Below are 20,349 nucleotides of genomic sequence, written 5' to 3'. Positions count from 1 at the left end.
TTCTTGCCACTTTTCTACAGCAGTTAGATTTGACTACAGTTAATAGGTGTCCTGTCAACAGATAATCCTTCTTGAGCTGTGGAGTTGTTGCTTTGTGAGATGTCCAAATCTTGTGATATTGTTTTATAAAATTACCCTGTTTTAGATGTCTCCATGAATTAATCTCTGACCTGTCTGCTATGTTCCTTGGTCTTTATAGTCCCCTATTGACTAATTAGGGGGTGTTTAAAGGCAAATGGTTCCTCTGGATTAATTCAGGGGTATCAGAGTAGAGGGGGGACTCCATATAAATGTCCGCCAGATTTGTAAATTGGTTAATCATACTTTGATTCAAGTCATCGGGTTATTGATTTTGGTCTAAATTGACTACATCTGAAATGTTTAAACTGTTTATTAATCTTCTTTGTCAGAGTATGAGGTAGTGTCAACAACCACAGGCCCGAACGGACAGAAAGTGTCAATCCTGACAACCAACCAGACACACACAACGGTGGAAAATCTTACACCAGACAGCAGGTATGCAGCAGAGATGTCATGCCTATTTTACATCCATGTCCCATTTAGTCAGGTTTGAATTTTTATTTTAAAATACAGTACAAGAATTACATTGACTATGCTCAATATTGATTGTCAAGAGAAATTCATTAAATGGCACCACAGAGCTTTGAACGTACTTTATTTGCAGTTAACCACATTTGGTCTGCACGTAGAAAATTGTTCCCACTGACACCAAAATAGAGGAAATAGGTGTGGAGATGAAGTGGGTCACTGAGTTTTAAACTAGATCTTAGAATCTCTGGATACTCACCAGAAGACAAGGCAAGTCCATTTATATACACTGCTCAAAAAAATAAAGGGAACACTTAAACCACACAATATAACCCCAAGTAAATCAAACTTCTGTGAAATCAAACTGTCCACTTAGGAAGCAACACTGATTGACAGTTTCACAGCTGTTGTTCAAATTGAATAGACAACAGGGGGAAATCTTTGGCGATTAGCAAGACTCACTCAATAAAGGAGTGGTTCTGCAGGTGGGGACCACAGACCACTTCTCAGTACCTCTGCTTTCTGGCTGATGCTTTGGTCACTTTTGAATGTCGGTGGTGCTTTCACACTCGTGGTAGCATGAGACGGACTCTACAACCCACACAAGTGGCTCAGGTAGTGCAGCTCATCCAGGATGGCACATCAATACTAGGTGTGGCAAGAAGGTTTGCTGTGTCTGTCAGCGTAGTGTCCACAGCCTGGAGGCGCTACCAGGAGAAGTGGAGGAGGCCGTAGGAGGGCAACAACCCAGCAGCAAGACCGCTACCTCCACCTTTGTGCAAGGAGGAACAGGAGGAGCACTGCCAGAGCCCTGCAAAATGACGTCCAGCAGGCCACAAATGTGCATGTGTCTGCACAAACGGTTAGAAACCGACTCCATGAGGATGGTATGAGGGCCCGACGTCCACAATTGGGGGTTGTGCTCACAGCCCAACACCGTGCAGGACGATTGGCATTTGCCAGAGAACACCAGAATTGGCAAATTCACCACTGGCGCCCTGTGCTCTTCACAGATGAAAGCAGGTTCACACTGAGCACATGTGACAGACGTGACAGAGTCTGGAGACACCGTGGAGAGTGATCTGCTGCCTGCAACATCCTTCAGCATGACCAGTTTGACAGTGGATCAGTAATGGTGTGTGGTGGCCTTTCTTCGGAGGACCACATGGCCCTCCATGTGCTCGCCAGAGGTAGCCTGACTGCCATTAGGTACCGAGATGAGATCCTCAGACCCCTTGTGAGACCATATGCTGGTGAGGTTGGCCCTTTGCTCCTCCTAATGCAGGACAATGCTAGACCTCATGTGGCTGGAGTGTGTCAGCAGTTCCTGCAAGATGAAGACATTGAAGCTATGGACTGGCCCGCCCGTTCCCCAGACCTGAATCTGATTGAGAACATCTGGGACATCATGTCTCGCTCCATCCACCAACGTCACGTTGCACCACAGACTGACCAGGAGTTGGCGGATGCTTTAGTCCAGGTCTGGGAGGAGATCCCTCAGGAGACCACCCACCGTCTCATCAGGAGCATGCCCAGGCGTTGTAGGGAGGTCATACAGACACATGGAGGCCACACACAATACTGAGCCTCATTTTGACTTGTTTTAAGGACATTACATCAAAGCTGGATCAGCCTGTAGTGAGTTTTTCCACTTTAATTTTGTGTGTGACTCCAAATCCAGGCCTCCGTTGGTTAATAAATTTGATTTCCATTGATGATTTTTGTGTGATTTTGTTGTCAGCACATTCAACTTTGTACAGAACAAAGTATTCATGAGAATATTTCATTCATTCAGATCTAGGATGTTTTATTTGAGTGTTCCCTTTATTTTTTGAGCAGTGTAGTACATTTTAGTGACAAGACAATTCAAAGTGCTTTACATGATGACAAAAGTACATTGCAGGGAAAAAACATTTTTAAAAAGTACACTGTGGTGGCATGATAGAGGAACATAAAGAAAAGTAAAGAAAAACAGAACCCTTCCCTGCTGGGCTGGGTTTGTCCTTCAGGTCGCTGCCAACACATCTGAATGCAGCATGTGGAATAACCATTGTGTGTGTGTGTGTGTGTGTGTGTGTGTGTGTGTGTGTGTGTGTGTGTGTGTGTGTGTGTGTGTGTGTGTGTGTGTGTGTGTGTGTGTGTGTGTGTGTGTGTGTGTGTGTGTGTTTGTGTGTGTGTGTGTGTGTGTGTGTGTGTGTGTTGGTTTCAGAGTAGGCCCATGCTCATCTGTCAAAGACATTAAAATCCGAAGCATCCCAGCGCAGGAGATGGATGGGTTTTAGATGAGAAAGGACTCACAGTTTAGATTAGGGTATTTAATTCCTTTTATTTATGTAGATGACTCATTATATTCGTATTTGCCATTAATTTTCTTTCATTTCAGTTATGAATTCAAAGTTACACCAAAAAATGAGCTTGGAACTGGACCATCCAGTGATCCTGTCACTTTTAACACAGAATCAGGCAAGTTCTAAAAACATTGGATAAACCCTGATGTTTTATCTATTAAAAGAAAGAACAATTTCTCACTTGTTTAATCTACTGTCTTACTTCCTTTGGGTGATGGTGACAGTTTCTTTGTATCTCAGAAGGTTGGCTAATAACTAATAGCTTCTATAATTGTTTTATCCCTCACTAATAAACACTCTGTTAACTCAGCATCTTGCCCCAGGCTGTCTTCTAAATGTCTGGGGTTTTGCAGCGCAGCATTTTATGACCATGCTTTGAATTGAGCTCTCCATCTTGTTTGCAGCGGATCCACGTGTAAGCGAGCAGGCCTCAGGTGAATATTTTGTTCTTCTTTTCAGAGTATTTCAGTTCTCAAACAGTATATTAAAGGTTTTGCGTTTTCCCACAGGAAAAGATGCCATCTGGACACAGTTCCCATTTAAAGCTGATGCCTATTCTGAATGTAGCGGAAAGCAGTACATAAAGAGGACTTGGTACAGAAAATTCGTGGGAATCCAGCTCTGTAACTCCTTGAGATACAAGATCTACTTGAGTGACTCCCTTAATGGTATTTATGCATAATATGAACCCAATGTGAATGAGAAACCTGAATTTGGAGAACAGCATAAAAACACACAAGCTGCAAATTTAAGATATTAGAATTTATCTTAGAAAGTGAACTAGCTTTTGACTATCTGACTATCCAACCTTACAGAAGTGACCAAATTGCAACTCTTCCAATTCCAGGGAAGTTTTACAACATCGGGGATCAGACAGGGCATGGTGAAGACCACTGTCAGTTTGTAGACTCTTTCCTGGACGGTCGGACTGGAACCCAGATGTTGGCTGACCAGCTACCAAGCCGGCCAGGTACATTTCATAAGTTATACATATATAACATCATGTCATTTTTGGCTTTTAATGATAAATCTGAAAAATGTTTTTTTTTGTCACAGAATTGCAAGTATTTCAGAATATTTCAAATGTTCTGATTCAAAGTTATACATACAGACTACATTCATATACCCCCACTAATATTTGCACCTTTACAACTATATAAAAATGAATAAATGAATGTGTTTTACTGTCAAGCAGATGCTAAAATAGGGATGATATTTTAGATGTTATTTTAAATACAGTCCAAAAAACATTGAAATTTAAGTATGATGCAAATTAGCGATGTGAGGCATAACTAGACATACAAGTAATTACGCACCTTTACCAGTCTCAGGGGTGTATATCATTTTATGGATTCTCTATAGCTAAATGTGGCTTTGAAATTGAATTTTCTGATCTAATATATCACCAGAGTATTTCAAATACAACCTAATGCTGTCAAATCATAACTACATGTAGTTCACATTCTAGCCACTAGACCGACGCAAAGTGTTTCTAATACAAAACTTGGTGTGTGAAGAATAGGCATCACCATCATCTTGGCTGCATTAAAAGCAGAAGCAGAGTTTGCTACAGTAGTCTACATAGGGTCAATTACTTTTACTAACAATAATTGGTACAGTTTTGTTGAATTGGTTGAGAACAGTGAACAAGTTTCTTTTGGCTTGAAGTCTGGGCTTTGGGAAGGCCATTTAGGAAGCGTAGTATTGGCCTGCTTTATGCTTAAGAAACAATTTGCCTTGGATCACTGTCCTGTTCGAACACTGAATGGTGTCCAATTTTCAACCATCTGACCCAATCATTCACCCTCGAATGAAAGCGAATTGTTGGGATGCTCCCGATCAGCCCAGATACCACCAAAGATCAAGGCTTATCATACACTGGAGAATTTTGGATCACCAGTGTCACTGTCCACAGTAAATTCATTTTAACACCATCATGGTATGAGAGGGTTCCAACACAGAAAGAAGGCACTGATCTAAACTGACAGCATCAAGAACAAAATTTGCAGCTGCCCTTAAAGAGTGAAATGTCTTCCTGAAAAATGTTGTATGGTTAGAGAACAAGATTAAATATTCAGGTTACATTTAAAAGAGCACTATTAGGAAAATCAAGATGAGGCTTTGACACCACAGTTGGCAAATAGCCCGTCAGCATTGTGGTATGGGAACACTGCACAAAGTGGATTGAATAATGAAAAAAGTGGCTTATCCCCAAATTACTTAAATTATCTTCAAATCAACAGCTAGATGGTTCAAACTTGGACATGATTACTTGTTTCAACAGAACAGTGATCCCAAAGTCAGCTAAAAACTGATTTTGATATGGATAAAGCAGAGTAACATTGAGCTTATAAAATGGTAGAGCTCTCTACTCTATTAAAATTTTAACTGATTATGCCTGAATGGTGGATTTGCACCAGGAAACTAATCAATTTATAGCAAGTCTATCAATCCTGCCAAGAAGAAAGGTCAAATATGCTCTGACAATAAATCCATCCTTGTTGATTGCAAACAAAAATTTGTAACTTGCTATGGCAAATTTAAGCAAAAATAATGGGGGTGCATGTATATAATGATGTCTTTATTATATATTTTTTGCTTGAATCGACTTGATTAGAGAAAATCCACAATAAAATCAAACTTGTGCACCAAGTATCGTTTTAAACTTGATTCAAGCTTGATTTATTTTAACATCATTTCACCCCGAAAAATGTATGGCTGAAATAAATCATGAAAAAATAACAATGAATGAATCTTATGACCATGGTGATATACAACCATATTCAATAAATTTAAATATTATTGAAAAGTTAATTTATTTAAGCAACTCAAGCCACTAAGTGAAAAATGTTATATAAATTAATTACACAGAGACTGATGTATGCAAGCCTTTGTTTCTGTTAATTATGAGGATTTTCTGCTTGCAGCTAATAAAAACGCAACATTTAAGATGAGAATATTACATCAGACCAATAAAAAACGTTTTTTAATACAGGCATGTGGGCTTAATAGACTGATGTTTAAAACCTAATTAAATGTTGTTATTTTCAAAAGTTTTAATCGGACAAACACGCCTCATCAGAACGCATATTTTAATTTATTGAATATATAAACATCTGACAGGAGCTGTATTTTGTTCACCCATTACCAGTTCATGTGATATCTCTTGTAATGATGACACTCATCTCCTCCATGTTTGTTTTTCAGGGTTCTTCAGAGCGTTGAGACAGGAACCGGTCATGTTCGGACAGATTGGAGGAAAGTCTCATGTGACATACGTTGGCTGGTATGAGTGTGGCACACCCATACCTGGAAAATGGTAAAATTCCCCATGGCTTTCTTGGATGATGTCTTTATCCATTGTGAGAAGAAAGATAAGATGCCTGATCAGGCCTGAAGGAACTTGAGACCATCTTCTTGGACCGCAACATCTGTTTGATTTTTCATTGCAACCTTCCAGGGTTGAACCTTTAAAGGACTATTGTGTCTCACAAAACCAAACTATAACAATTTGTGTATTTATGAAACAAAATCTCACTATGGATGACAGTAGGTCACAAAGATACTGTTGGGAAGCTGGCTCCCAAACTGTAGTAACTTGGGTGATAATATTTATCGAGGTGTTGTTAATGAACAGTCTGTGTGCAGTCAGATGTCTGAGATGTTGAAGGAGAAAAATGTGTCCAATACTTCTCTGTCAGAGAGCACACACTGTGGCCATGTGTGTACAGAGAAAAACTACTTTCATGGTACGTGTACAGTGCAAAAACACAGAAATGCAAAACTGACCTTCGGATGTTGGATTAAAATCAGTTGCAGATTGCACAGTGTTAAACTTATGTTCATATATGTATATGGTGTGAAAAATGATACATTTCTCTGTTTTAATACATTTCTGTGGCTTTGACAAATCTTAACCTAATATAAGAAAGCCAAAGTTTAGAAGTAGTAGAGATTTTCTTTTTTTATAGGCAAATACAGGTCAAATGTATGTATGTATTAATGTTATTGTCTTTCCTGATTTTAGTTGTTTATTGTGCAATTTATGCTTCCAGCAATAAATTTGGTTTTTATACTTCCAGTTTGCTGTTTCTTCACTGTGACAACACTGAGACAGTTTTAATTCGAAATTCCCAAACCTGTCAGCTTCCAACCCCCAAAATCGCAGCAGAAGAGACGTTATACCCCAACCACAGGGGTGTATTACCACAGAAGCAGCATCAAGTATCAATAAATATCTTCTGTTTTTAAGTACTAATTGTAAGATTTATAGCATAAATAAGCTTTACAAATAGCACTTATATTTTGATTTCTGGAGAGGTTCTCACTCCACTGATATTTTTGTTAGAAATGACTGGGAAACCTGTCAAAACATTTTGTGTGCTCAAATCATAACATGCACATGCAAACTGCAGACATTAGTGTCCATGATGACACTGATTTCTTTTCAGACAGCTTTAACCAAACACAGCAAACCATTATCTCAGTCCTGATTAAATGAAACTACTCGTTCTCTCAGATGTCAGTGCAGACGGGCTGAGAGACAGTGGAAAAAGGACAAATATCTGGACTCTCTAGAAAAATTAACTCACTGTCCCAAAGGGCTGTAAAGACCGCCAAGACTGCTTTTCTGTCCAACATAATTCTGAACAACAGCAACAGACCTCAGGCTTAGCTTCATGTTTTTAATTTAACTGTAAATCCGTGTTACTAATCATTCTGTGGTTTCCTCCGCTCTGTAAGAGAGGTTTTTACAATGCTACAATAAGTCTCATCATCAGGATAAAGATCCCTGATCTTCTCCCTCATGCTCAGTTGTTCTGGAGCAGTTTGAGCCTGCGATGTTTACTGCTTTAAAGCAAATACTTAATCAGGGTCAGCAAGGAGATCAGGGTATCAGATTCCTCTAGACTATATTCCCTCTCATCTGTTTATAGATGTTTTCATGCTGTCGGTCAATGTGTTCTTGTTTTGATTACCAAGTTGCTATAATCATGCTGTTCGTAATGATTTTAAACATGCAGATGTGCACCCTCTTATGAAAAAGATAAACCTGGACCCAACTGTTCTCTCCAACCACAGGCCAATATCCAATCTACTATTTCTCTCCTACGTTTTGGAGCAAGTGATTTTTAATCAGTGTAGCACTGTTGCCGTGCAGCAAGAAGGTCCTGGGTTTGACCTCCGTCGTCGGGTCGTTCTGCATGAAGTTTACATGATCTCCATGTGCATGTGTGGGTTCTCTCCGGGTACCTCTGGAGATAGGCGCCAGCTCCCCCGTGACCCTGTATGGAAGAAGCGGGTCTAGAAAATGGATGGATGGCTTTTAATTAACTAAAGGTTTTTAGTGTTTGTCAGGTTTTACAGAGACAGCTCTTTTAAAGGTTTTTAATCGACTTTTAACTGTTTCAAAAGGATACTCAGTGCTCCAAGTTGGGACCACTGCAGTTTGTTTTGGTACATGTTGCCACTAAGGCCAATCTTTAGGAAGCATAACACCTTTTCATTGTTTTGCCAATGACATTCAGGTGTATATGCTAGTTAAACAAAGAAGGAATGCACTGACAGTCTTATTGAACTGTCTGAAATTTAAACCTGGCTGAGGATATATTTTCTAAACCTTAAAAGCAACACTGACGTCATCTGGTCTGAAGAAAGTAACCCCCCGGAGCAGCCGATGTTCTTGGTACTTTACACTTGGACTACTACTAGGAATTTTTGTTTTCTTGATGCCTGTCTTTAGTTGGACAGATAAGTGCCTTATTAAGTAAAGATTTTCCAACTACGGCTCACTGCTAATGCAAAGCCTCATCTCTTAAGATTCTGGAGAAAGTTATTAATGCTTTTATTATATCTCGCCTGGACTATTGTGTGGACTATGTGTCGGACTGGATCAATCATCGCGGCAGTTTATAAATAGTTCAAAACTTTCTTACAGCTCAGAATCAGTGGCATAAGAAAGCAGGCAAACAAAGGTTTTTTCTTTTTCAATCTTCATTATAATGGAGTCAGCTAAGAGATTTCAACGCTTATGCTTCTCCAAATTATTAATAACCTCATGTTTTCAGACAGTTTCACATGGCAGACCAGACCACATACTTCCATGTCACAAATCCCAACCAACCCCAACCCACAGGCAAGAAAACAAAGCAAGAATACCAGCATTACTGCAGTTTTTCCAAAGCAGGGTGAGGAGAAGACGATGAGCCAAACCAAACTTAACAGGAATGAACTCACAAACCACAGAAAATAGAAGATTAAGAAGCAAAACACTGAATTCAAAGCAGCACAACATTAAGAAAAGGCAAATGACTCAAACAGGGTCTCAATTCTTTATTAGATTCCAGAAGAAGAAAAGTTAACATTTTTACATAAACAACTAATCTCACTTGAGAGAATAATTTGATTTGATATATTAGTAAAAACCAGTGAGAAGAGAGAAAGGAAAACAAGCTGTGCTGGAGGTGATAAACAGTGAGAAACTAAACAACAGAAGCCTTCTTCATAACCTGAACCTTTAGCTAGTGTTCCCAACATGGGGCAGACACATTAATACCAACATGGTGGTGAAGTTAATCAAATAAAGGAAAAAAAAAAAAAAAAAACTGGGATAACTTTTGCCATGATAGTGTCCTACACACGGTAAACTCACAGCTGTTTAAGAATTGCATCACAAATTCTGATCCGACTCGCAAAACAACACCTTATCATGAAAAGGACAATAGTAGTTTGTGCAACAGCATGTTTTGGTCTCCCAGGTGTGTGCAAACAGACTGGTACTTTGTTACAATGACAGATACAAGAGGGCAGAACAGCCAGCGGAGCTGGCAGGAGAACAAGGGGGGTAAATAAGATGTGGAGAATACATCAGGGCCAGAACAGAGAGGTGTGTACAAACACTAACCTTCAGACTGGGAGGGAGGGACCGTCTGTTTTTTTTAAATATTTGGACTTTATACTTTATACGGGTGGAGCGCAGAGCAGTAGACCTTTTTTTCTGCACACACCTTAAACAGTTGGAGCCACATAATGGGGGTGGGGAGGGGGATTATTACCACCCGCTGCCCTCTTTTACCGGTACCCAGGACCTGGCTGAGTGTAGCCCGTGCCGTAATGGGGGCGATTGCGGGCGTAGGGATTAGCAGCGCCGGGTGGAGGAGTGACAGCAGTGCCTGGGGGCGGGGTGAACCCTGGGCGGGGTTGAAACCCTGAGCCAGGTTGGGAGCTAGGTGGCATGCTGTAGTTGGCAGGCTGCGAGCCCTGGGAGGTATAGTTTTGGGGAGGGAAGGCTCCTGGTGGATACTGTTGAGCTCCCTGAGGTGGATGAGGCTGCTGCTGCTGCCCGGTCTGGAAGCCAGGAGTTGGGGCAGGACCAGTGCCTGGAGCCTGGGATGAAGGTGGAGGGTAATTCTGAAATTGCTGCTGCTGCTGGGGCTGTGGAGGGACAGGCTGAGGGGCTCCAGGTTGTGAACTGTATCCAGCTGGAAAATGGGAGATCTTATTAATTTTCTTTAAATATTAAATAAAGTGAATATAGCAGCTGCCCCTTTTTCCTAAAACCCTTCCATCTTACCAGAGTACTGCATACTGTACTGCTGCTGCGGTGGTGCTGGCTGCTGAGGAGGGTAACCACCTGGAGCTTGATACTGCTGATACACCTGACCTGAAGAGGCAGAGACACACAGTATGATTACGCCAGTATTACTTACCCTCCGACAATAAAATGACTACCTGATACCATTATGACCTAATTTACACACCAGCTAGGCCAACAACCGTCCATAGTAGGAAAGTGGGAAGCAGCAGTAGGAAAAACAAAGCCACATTTACATCTTTTCTACATCCTGAAATATTCTGGGCTCGGTTACATATTTGTTAAATGATCAGATGGTTTCGGTTTTGTCTGTATGAGATGTGTTTTTGGCATTTATCTGGAGATAAAATGACATAAATGGTTCAATGAAAACGGCTGTAAATGATTTGTAACATCTCCTGTAACGAAACAGAACAATCAGATTATCACTTAGGGAGCAGAAAGCCTGAGCAGCTAAAAGCACACCATTTGTACAGAGAAAACACCTTTTTTCTGTATCACAACAGGTAAATGATATTTGCAACCCACAACTGTGCTTGAGAATAGTAATTTCTTCCTCAAACTGAGTCTTCACTGTTAAACATTATCAAAATTATGAACTGAAGCGACGGAATAATATTCCTCAAAAAGGCCTCTGATTGTCTAATATTTTTTTACTTCTTTGACCATTTCTTTACTTTTGGACAAAAGAAGAACAAAAATAAAACATTTATTGCTAAACCACAACACAGCTGCATGATTTTAAATGTAAAAGACACACAATCCATTTTTCTGATCCTATTTATCACATTTTCCATCAAATTCTCAAGTGTGCAACACGCATGCAGAGACTTGACAAACTAGTGCTTTCTCTAAAAGAGGTCACGTCACAATAGTACTTCCAGATCTGCAGCCGGGTATATAACTGCGGTTATGACACAAGCAGCATGAGAAGACGGCATAGTACTTTTTGAAAAAGCTAGACTCCAAGTAAACAGACGTTCTTATTGATGTTCTGCTGTTCAGGAGTACGTAAAAGCCAGTAGAGTAACTACAGTGTTCTGGGCAAACCTCAGCACAATAAAAACATCATACGTAAAATGCACCGATCCAAGATTTTATTTCCAATCTCCAACCACCCGTAGGGACCTGCAGATTGTTTGGCGATTTCTCTTTAGAAAAAAAACTGATAGATTCAAGATGATTTTTAATAAATCTATTAAAACAAATGTTGTTAAAGATTATAAAGAATCCAATGATTCCAGTGTTTTCCATATACATCATATTTGTCTCCATTTAGGACGAGAATGACTAAATATATTGTCACAACTTCCCATGATGCTCTGCATTAGAGACACCTGACAACTAAATGCCTGGCTGAACCGTACTTCAAACTTTTTAAAAGACAAGAGTCATCTGCAACTTCTTTTAACATGCACACAGTGATCTTTATAGTAAGAGGAGCCATATGTGTGAAAGAGTTTTTTCTTGCGTTGCCATCATCTGTAGTCCATTATGACCACACTTATGTAAGGGTAACAGAAGGACAGACAGACAAAGGGATCAGAATATCGATTCCACCAAAACTAACAAAAGCATTTTCACTTTAATCAGAAAAAAGTATTTACATGGATACAGCTGGAGTCATCAAAACAAAGTCCTGATTGATAAAAGTACATTTTACACCAAACCGACTTCTGTCCATCTGATAAAGATACGTCTGTTTTTTTATTCTTGCACAGATCGAAATTATTACCACTGTTCAATCAGCGTCAGCAAAAAAAAAAAAAAAAAAAAAAGGATGAAACTTTTACCAGTTGTTCACAAATTGTTTTAGCAGCATTCTTGAGTTAACAAGCAGCCTACGGTTCCATTAAAAGTAACCTTCTGGCTAACACAAATGTTCTGTTGGCATCCAAGCTCTCATATTTTACTGTATAAAATCTGGTGCACAGACTGGCTGGTCTGATTTGCCTCCAGGCTGTCAGACTGCAACCAGAGAAACTAGTATGAGGGTGGAGAGTCAGGAAACCACAGGGGTGGGTTTATCATCTTTGTGTGCCAACCATCTGTAGCCTTGGAAGTGAGGAGAAATAAAGCCTATGAAGACAAACTGCTTGTCACTATATTGGGCTCAAAGATGTATTTACAGCAAAAAGATATCTCCAATTACAGCTGCCAACGTATGATAGGAAAACTTTACTCTGTATTGACTTCTGAGGGGGAAATGTTTTTGTTTGAATTCAGAAAGAGGTTGGCATGGAGCTACATGCAGGACAAGCAAAACGTCAAACCAATTAAAGATGTGAGTTTACACACCCTTCAATAAATCCAGCTGACAAGTTGTTTAAAAACCTGTTTGGTTTAAACAATTCTGGCAGCAAGCGAAGCTCGGTTGCAACCAGGTTTATGTAAGCGAGCTTACCTCAAGCACATTTTGACTATGTGAACCACAATGCTTCCCCCCCCCCAGCACTGTATTTACCAGAACCTTTAATGTCACCCCGGCTTTTCTTGCATGCTCTTCCTCTGTGGCACACAAATTAGGCCGTTGACGTAAATTACACCCGTTGATGCAGAGGTGGACATCCGACTGCAGGAGTGCTGCTGCCTGGCGTTCTGAGGACACCAATCGCACAGTGAAATCAAATGAATATATCTTCTTTCTCAGATTTCTTTCACAGCCAAATAAAGTAATTCCAAAATTTAAGGAAATCGGTAACTACATCGGATTTTAAACGAACTGTGCCGATTTAATTCCTGAGTGTGTGCGAGGGAGGGAAGAGAGGAGGAGACCCAGTGGTGAAAAAGCTGCGATTTGAAGCAATAAAGATGTACCGGTTGACTCTGTTACAGCAATCACACTTCATGACTTATGCTGCGTCACTTCCAACCTCATGGAAACCGTGGAACCACAACAAACTTTAAAATTTCACCAATGTAAAATTATGTGTTTACTCGACTTTGCTGCAGAGCATATGAAGAGAGAGAGCGCGCCGCGGTCAGGATTACCACCTGTTGCTACGTAGCCATAACTTGTGGTCATTTCACACTGAAACTGAATTACATTCACTTCTTGGTCACAATGAGTTTGTATCCCTCCACAGATTTGTGAAAACTAAAGCCTCTGCGACACATACTAGAAGAACAATGGCACAACAAAGCAGCAGGAGCTGCAGCCCGTCTACTTCTGTCAAACTCAGTGAACAAAACACACTCTTTCTGTTTGTTGCAATGTGTATCTCAGAACATACTGGAAGACTTTCTAACACTGAAAGTTGAAATTCCTAAAAAATATCTTTGACGAGAGCATCTACTCTCTCAGCCTCAACACATGTAAAGGAACATCGCTTATTTTAATTAGTTTCAATAACATTCTCAAAAAATTTTGCCGACTTTTACTCTTTACTCTTGTTCTATTATTTAAAAGGTAACAATAACGAGCATCACAACCACCCATCCAACAAGTACTACCTCACTAACAGGGCCGCATTGTGGGGTGGATTTGTAACCCAGCAAACTAATTAGACTCTGGTTCCTGCAGTGGAAACGATGCAAATGATTTTTAAAAACATACTTAAAAAATCAAACATCTGGGTTTTTGCAGAAAAGGTTCCTGTAGTTTAAAAAGGCACTTTCTGGGCACAACCACCCAAACAGACACTGCGCTCAGGTCAGGAAGAGCTACTTACCTATCGACAAGAAACTACCTTTTGTGTTACAAAAACATCCCAGATGTTTAGCCAGGTTTAGTTCTGTGACTCTAGCCAGGCAAAATCACCTGTTAAATGAAGCCACACAACAGCAGTGTTGATCTTTGTTGCTCTTTGAAAAGAAGCAACATGAGGCATCTTCTTATTTTAGCAGCACTAAATACAAAGTTAAGAACTGGGAAAATCATTTTCCAATATGCAATATGCACATTTCTTCGTTCATCTATAACTGTCAGGCTTTTGGCTTGGACCAAAGCTGAGAAGAGCAATGGAAAGACCGCTGATTAGTGAGATAACCTCCTTGGATACTTTTGTTTACACTTTGTTTAGGATTAGGGTGGTGATTTCTCATTCAAAACATATGATTCAACATCAAGAATGTGAGTTCCCAAAGTAAAAAAAAAAAACAAGTTCAAAATGCATGCAGCTGTGAGTAAGTAAGGAGAAAAAGAAAACATGTCAGTGTGAAGGAGAATGAATAAAGTGCATCTTAAATTATCTTAAGTTACTTTTTCTCTGTGTTTCTCTTTACTTTCCAATATCTAAACTATTATGGATCCATGACAATCCATTATTGCAACATATAGCAAATAATGGACTTAAACCCATTTCACAAAATGATATCAAAATGGTGGCTAAAGCATTCTTGGCCATTCGTGGACCAAAAATATACAGCTGGTCAGCTGAATTGAGTGACCGAGAGAAGGGAATTGCAGATGCAAAAGCTCAGAGGTAGGGAGGAGCAAGACCATTTAAAGACTTAAAAAAACAATAAAAGAGTTTAAAACGAACTCTAAAATGGACAGACACCTGTGCAGAGAGGATAAAAATGGGAGTTAAATGGTCTCTCCTCCATGTTTCAGTTAAAGGCCGTGCAACAGCGTTTTGCACCAAATTAAGGTGCAATAAGGATGACTAACTCCAAAAAAAATTACAGTAATCCAGCCGAGTTGTAACACAGGAATGGATTACTGTTAAGAAGATGGATTTTAATACTGCACCGATCTGCCCGTCCAGTCTAAAATCACAATCTATTTTAAAACCCAGGTTTGTGACAATACATTTTCTGTAATCTGCCAGACAGTCAACGTCTACATGCGAAGAAGACCCACCAGTGACATTAAGACTAAAAATCATCACCTCAGTCTTATTTTCATTGAAACTTAAAATGTTAAAAAGGCATTCAAGCCTTTAATTCCTCGAGACGTTCATTTAAAACCTGCATACATACGGTAGTCATCTTTCTGTTTAAGGGGCACAAACGTGAGCCTCATTTACATAACAATGAAAAGCAATCTTATGCATTCTGAAAATGGAGCAGTCAGAGAGGTAAGAGATACAGGGAAAATAGCAAAAGTTCAAGAATCAAGCCCCGCGGGACCCCAGACAACAACAAAACAGGAGGATCTGCAATCCTTTAGTCCAACACAATCGTTCTCTCAGCCATGTATGATCTGAACCACTCCAGTGCAATAGCCCAGATGCCTACACAATGCTCTGAGTGGGACATCAGAATGTTATGGCCTACTGTGTTAGACACAGCTGGTAAATCTAGGAGAACTAGGATTGCATGGTTCCCTGTATCTGTAGCTAGGAGGATATCATTAAAAACACTCAACAAAGCAGATTCTGTGCTATGGAGACATTGAAAGCTGGACATAAAAACTTCTGAAGCCTCATTTTCCTCCAGAAATTGGTTGTAAAGGATTTTCTCCAAAATCTTAGAGAAAAGGGGAAGCTTTGAAATAGGCCTAAAGTTTGATGGCAAAGTGGGATCAAGGCTAAAGTTTTTTTATTCAGTGGTTACATTCAGTGGTTGCACGGTCGCCTGTTTAAAGAGCAGTTTCCACAAATAATAAAAATGATTAAAATGACCAATTAGGAGTGCAAGAAAGGTAGTTTTATCAAGATAACTTAAGAATGGTATTTGCAATGCTACTTTGGCAGCAACACTGAAAGCCAAGCTGTAAGACAAGGACTTGACCAACCAAACAGCCTTTCTTTGCTTATTCAGGTTGTACACCACTGTGCTTCCTTTATTAGGCAGTCTTCTACCTCCAAGGAAGTACACGTTTTTTCCTCTGTTTATAAAGAACATCTTTGTGGGCCAGTTTCTTACCATCAACTCCAGCAGGGGGTCCCTGTTGTACCCCAGCATAGGGAGCCTGCGGCTGAGGGGGCACTCCTGGCTGAGGCACTGCAGAAGAAGAGGAAGCAATGCTGTCAGGAGTCCCTGAGCGCTCCTCTGTTGCAACAGCAGGGGGAGCAACTAAATTTGTTTAAAAAGAGAGGGGATGCATATTAGAGACATAAATTAATGCTTAGCAGGAAAACATTCCACTCATCAAGAGTCACATAGTGTGCATTACCTGGGGCCTGGTCCTTGCTTAGACCAAAAGCAGAAATGACGTTCTTGTTGACCTCATCCTGGTTTTTTAATGGGTCGAAGGCCGACATGCTGGCTGCGCTGACTGGAGGTGCATGTTTCACTGTTGAGTCTGCTGTCAAAACTCTGCCTTCGCGTCCATCCACTAATTCTAGGAGAACAGGGAAAAAATGTCTTAGAAAGAGCTAATGCACAAAGCATCTGGCCATAGTTTTAGCTTGATTTGAAGTAATTATTCTTTTGTGTTTCATGCAAACCCCCTAACCTTTCCATGTATTTTAGTATGGTGCAATTTTAATACAACAGAACATTTTTAAGTCCTTCTTATATGCAGGGAAGTAATAGTAGTTAGTAGCATCTGGATGTGGGCAGCAAAGCCTCGGTGACCCGTCTCCCTTGTCTTGTGTCATGATGTCTGTTTGGATGGGTTGTACTGGAAGTCTAATTTCCCCTCGGGGATCAATAAAGTATCTTTGAATTGAATTGAATTGAATGTACATCTAGATGTAGCTGTATCAAATTAAGGTGAGATGCTCACCATTTTCAGGCGCTGTGGAAGTCATTCCAGGCTCTGAGGGGGGCTCCAGGCTGTCAAGAAGGTTGTTGACCTTATTCCTAAGCTCAATCAGCTCCCTGCGTAGGTACTTCACTTGACTGGATTCCAAAGGCCGCGGCTGGCCATTCACTGCAAATAAAACCACAAAGAGAGGAGATCCAAGAAAATAAAATTACATGCAATTTCTTAACCATTATTCAAATTTTCAATTAGTTAAGGGAGTTATATATTTTGTTCAGCTAGACCTCAGGAGCAGCAACAACTGCCCCAAACAGAAAACAAATCAACAGAGTTTTAAAGGTGGTTTCCTTCAAAATACTGTAATATGAACAAAGGGCCATGCATAAGATAGTGAGAGGAGCCAAAAAAAGGCCTTTAAAGCCTCCCTACCCTCTCTGTCCAGGATCTGTTACAGAGCTGCAGCAGAAGCAGGGCACTGAACATTGGCAGAGACTCCTCATACCTTCTTCATGAGATTTTTCTACAGTGCTGCCATCGGACAAACAGTACCTCAACATCAGAAACAGAACAACCACACTACTGTTAAATTGCTCAACAGCTGTTCAGCTAATGGACTTTACATTATTGCACCTGTTTTTATCCATTTAATGTCTTCTCACACTAACTATTAAAGATCCCAGGGAAACATTGTCTTGTTTTGTTGTATTATACAACGTGCACAATTGAATAACAATGATTTGGTTAATACTGTGCATTGGTACAGAAAACATTGAGTAACCACATGGTTAGGCTGGTTTGCAGAATGAGTCTTGCCTAGAAGAGTGTAAAACAGGGTTACGGTGATATCTGTCATGTTTGCAGTGTTTCTGTGTGTTGCTCCCATGTTTTGTACATTGGCTAAACGTTATGAAAGAACAATTGTGGAAATGTCTTTGAATTTTTCACATAAATAATAAACTGGCAGGATTATGTGCAGAAGAGAATCGAAATGTAATATCTATGTTTCTTTCGACAACAACTACCTTCAACCCTCACTCATCTTCCCACTGTGAACTGACTGAGGAAAAAAAATCTGAAGAATAAACAGAATAGAAGTTTTCCATATCAGTCCCTAATATCGGTTTCCTTGTTTGTGGATACGGCTGAACAGACTTGTCGGGACATGACGTTCTGGCCCGAGGTGTTGGCCGTCCTGAGATCATAGCCATGATGTATGCTTTATATCTTGGCACAAGTTAAAGAGTGTAATTTCTAGAGGAGGTCATAGCAGTTGATATTAAGTCAACGCTCCGCTTGGATTTGGAGTGATTACCCCTTATTTTTTATTTCTTTTTTTTTTAGAGAAGAGTATTTGTGGTTTTTGCGGGAAATCTGTCCATGATTGGTCACCAATTTTTTGCTCGACCACTTTAAAATTCCACAGAAATTGAGTCAAAGGGCAGTGCCTTAACTTCATCTGGACAGCTCAAAGCAAAGGTTTTCTGGGAGATAACATAAGCTGGACTGCCCTCCAGTGACTGACTGATGGAACAGCTTAAAGAAAGAAAATATGCTTTATTTTTGTAAAAATGAAACGGATGCAGAAGGAAAAAAATACTCCTACCAAATAATGTCAATTTGAGTATTCTACTGCACTGGATGGCAAAGGACAGGTCAGAGCTGTCAAAAATGGTGATGAGGTCATCATCTGTAAACAGAAAGAAGAGAAACCGAATGAGTGTTCACGCTGTTATCACGTTGAAATTATAATGCATGACACCACTGAGATAAACATGCACACTTTACCCCTTGTGAGCATTTAGGGCAGAATTAACCTACATGTCTGGACACAGGACTGACTCACCTTCATCTTTGTATTTGACGGTAACCTCATCGTTACTCTGCAACTTGCCTCTGAAGACGCGCTGCATCATCAGCACCAGCTCGTCATATGTAATGTCTTCATTATGGATAGGGATGCGTCTAATGTCATCGCCCAGCTGGGCTTTGATGATCAGCTTGCCACTCAGGTCCAGCTGGCCGTTCATGGTGCCGTCTGATCTCTACTGTTCCCACTGCCTTACCAAGAAAGAAACAAAACCAGAAAAATAAACCTGGTTTTTAAGTTTTATTTCCCTTTTTTTACAATTCGATTCAAGTTTAGACTTTCAAAACGGCTGAAATAAGAATATTGGTTATGGTATTAAAATTATTATATTATTACCTGAAGTTTTTTTTAAAAAACCTTTCCTGTTAAAGTTAACATTTACTATAAAATAAACATTTTAAAAAATGAGGCTAATCAATACATTTATTAGACAAGCAGAAAAAAAACCGCTACATAAGACTCTGGGTATACTGCATGTTTAGGTCATGAGCGGCAGTGAAAACGTTCCTCTATGCATCAACTGGTAACAGAAGAAGAGTCTGGAGGAAGCACATCCCTCATAGAAAACTACACTGGTTCACAATAACCCTTTTTACACCAAAATTCTCGGGAATTAAATGCCTAGGAATTAGTTTTGCCCAGGTAAAAGGAATCCTGGGTAATTTGTGTGCTTTCTGTTTGCACTGCTCTGACAGACCGCGGAGATTTATTTAAATCAACTTAATGACGTACGGGAAGGTTCTGAAGAAAACTGCACTACACCTCCAGCCCAGCAGGTGGCGGTAAATAAGAAGCCAAAGGCAAAACAAGCAATTCCTGACCGAGACGTCTGTATCCCACAATTTCTTTACAAAACAAGATGAAGAATGCACAACTGACTTTTTTCCTTGTGGTGCTGTACGACATTGTAAGTATAAAAGTATGCTTTAATTCGATTCTTGTATAAAGTTGAAAACGACACCACCACGCAGATCTTAAATATCCCCATTATTGGTTCACCAATCATTGTTGCTTAGCACATTACTCCGCCCCACAACAATCTCTGAGTAATCTAAAAACTCTATGCCCAGACTAGGACTTTTTAATCAGGAAAGTGTGGACAGAGGAAACCGAAATTATTCCGGTACCACTGTCACAACACACAGAATGCTTTCAAAATCCCAGGTAATGGCAGAAAATCCCTGCAATGGAAAAAGCTAATATAAGTATGACTAATAGGAATTTTTTTAATGCTAATTGTAACATTTTGCCATACATTTGGTTGCAGTCTGGGATTCCACTCAAACAATGTGGAGCAGAAATTCCTGAAAAGTAGGTTAGCAGGTCAGGTAGCTGACTGCAGTAAGAAGCATGTAGGACTGAAATATGTTACAGTAGAAAGGTGAATGCTATTGTA

The 20,349-nt window shown here is 40.0% G+C and overlaps 2 protein-coding genes across 5 annotated transcripts in view; one reads left to right on the top strand and one right to left on the bottom strand.

Moving 5' to 3' along the window:
- Positions 1-6,978, top strand: part of LOC124870922 (target of Nesh-SH3) — a 44,024-nt gene extending 37,046 nt beyond the window's left edge. For all 3 annotated transcript variants that reach the window (XM_047369785.1, XM_047369784.1, XM_047369786.1), the window contains 6 exons: positions 411-516; positions 2,933-3,012; positions 3,302-3,331; positions 3,407-3,565; positions 3,745-3,867; positions 6,105-6,978. In XM_047369785.1, coding sequence (XP_047225741.1) covers positions 411-516; positions 2,933-3,012; positions 3,302-3,331; positions 3,407-3,565; positions 3,745-3,867; positions 6,105-6,220 — 614 coding nt within the window. In that variant the 3' untranslated portion in view covers positions 6,221-6,978. The remainder of the gene's footprint in view (positions 1-410; positions 517-2,932; positions 3,013-3,301; positions 3,332-3,406; positions 3,566-3,744; positions 3,868-6,104) is intronic.
- Positions 6,979-9,217: 2,239 nt separating this feature from the next.
- The window catches only part of tfg (trafficking from ER to golgi regulator), a 12,711-nt gene continuing 1,579 nt past the window's right edge, over positions 9,218-20,349 (bottom strand). The window contains exons 2-8 of one of the 2 annotated variants that reach the window (XM_047370612.1): positions 18,930-19,140; positions 18,690-18,773; positions 17,108-17,254; positions 16,553-16,720; positions 16,303-16,452; positions 10,471-10,560; positions 9,218-10,378 (exon numbers count right to left, since the gene is read on the bottom strand). In XM_047370612.1, coding sequence (XP_047226568.1) covers positions 9,969-10,378; positions 10,471-10,560; positions 16,303-16,452; positions 16,553-16,720; positions 17,108-17,254; positions 18,690-18,773; positions 18,930-19,113 — 1,233 coding nt within the window. In that variant the 5' untranslated portion in view covers positions 19,114-19,140 and the 3' untranslated portion in view covers positions 9,218-9,968. Of the gene's footprint in view, positions 10,379-10,470; positions 10,561-16,302; positions 16,453-16,552; positions 16,721-17,107; positions 17,255-18,689; positions 18,774-18,929; positions 19,145-20,349 lie in introns of both variants that reach the window. The other variant, XM_047370613.1, reaches the window with a different exon arrangement.

Source organism: Girardinichthys multiradiatus, chromosome 7 (genome assembly GCF_021462225.1).
Source record: "Girardinichthys multiradiatus isolate DD_20200921_A chromosome 7, DD_fGirMul_XY1, whole genome shotgun sequence".
In the NCBI taxonomy this organism is placed as follows: domain Eukaryota; kingdom Metazoa; phylum Chordata; class Actinopteri; order Cyprinodontiformes; family Goodeidae; genus Girardinichthys; species Girardinichthys multiradiatus.
Note: the sequence above shows the minus strand (reverse complement) of the source record. Positions and strands in the feature narration are given on the sequence as shown.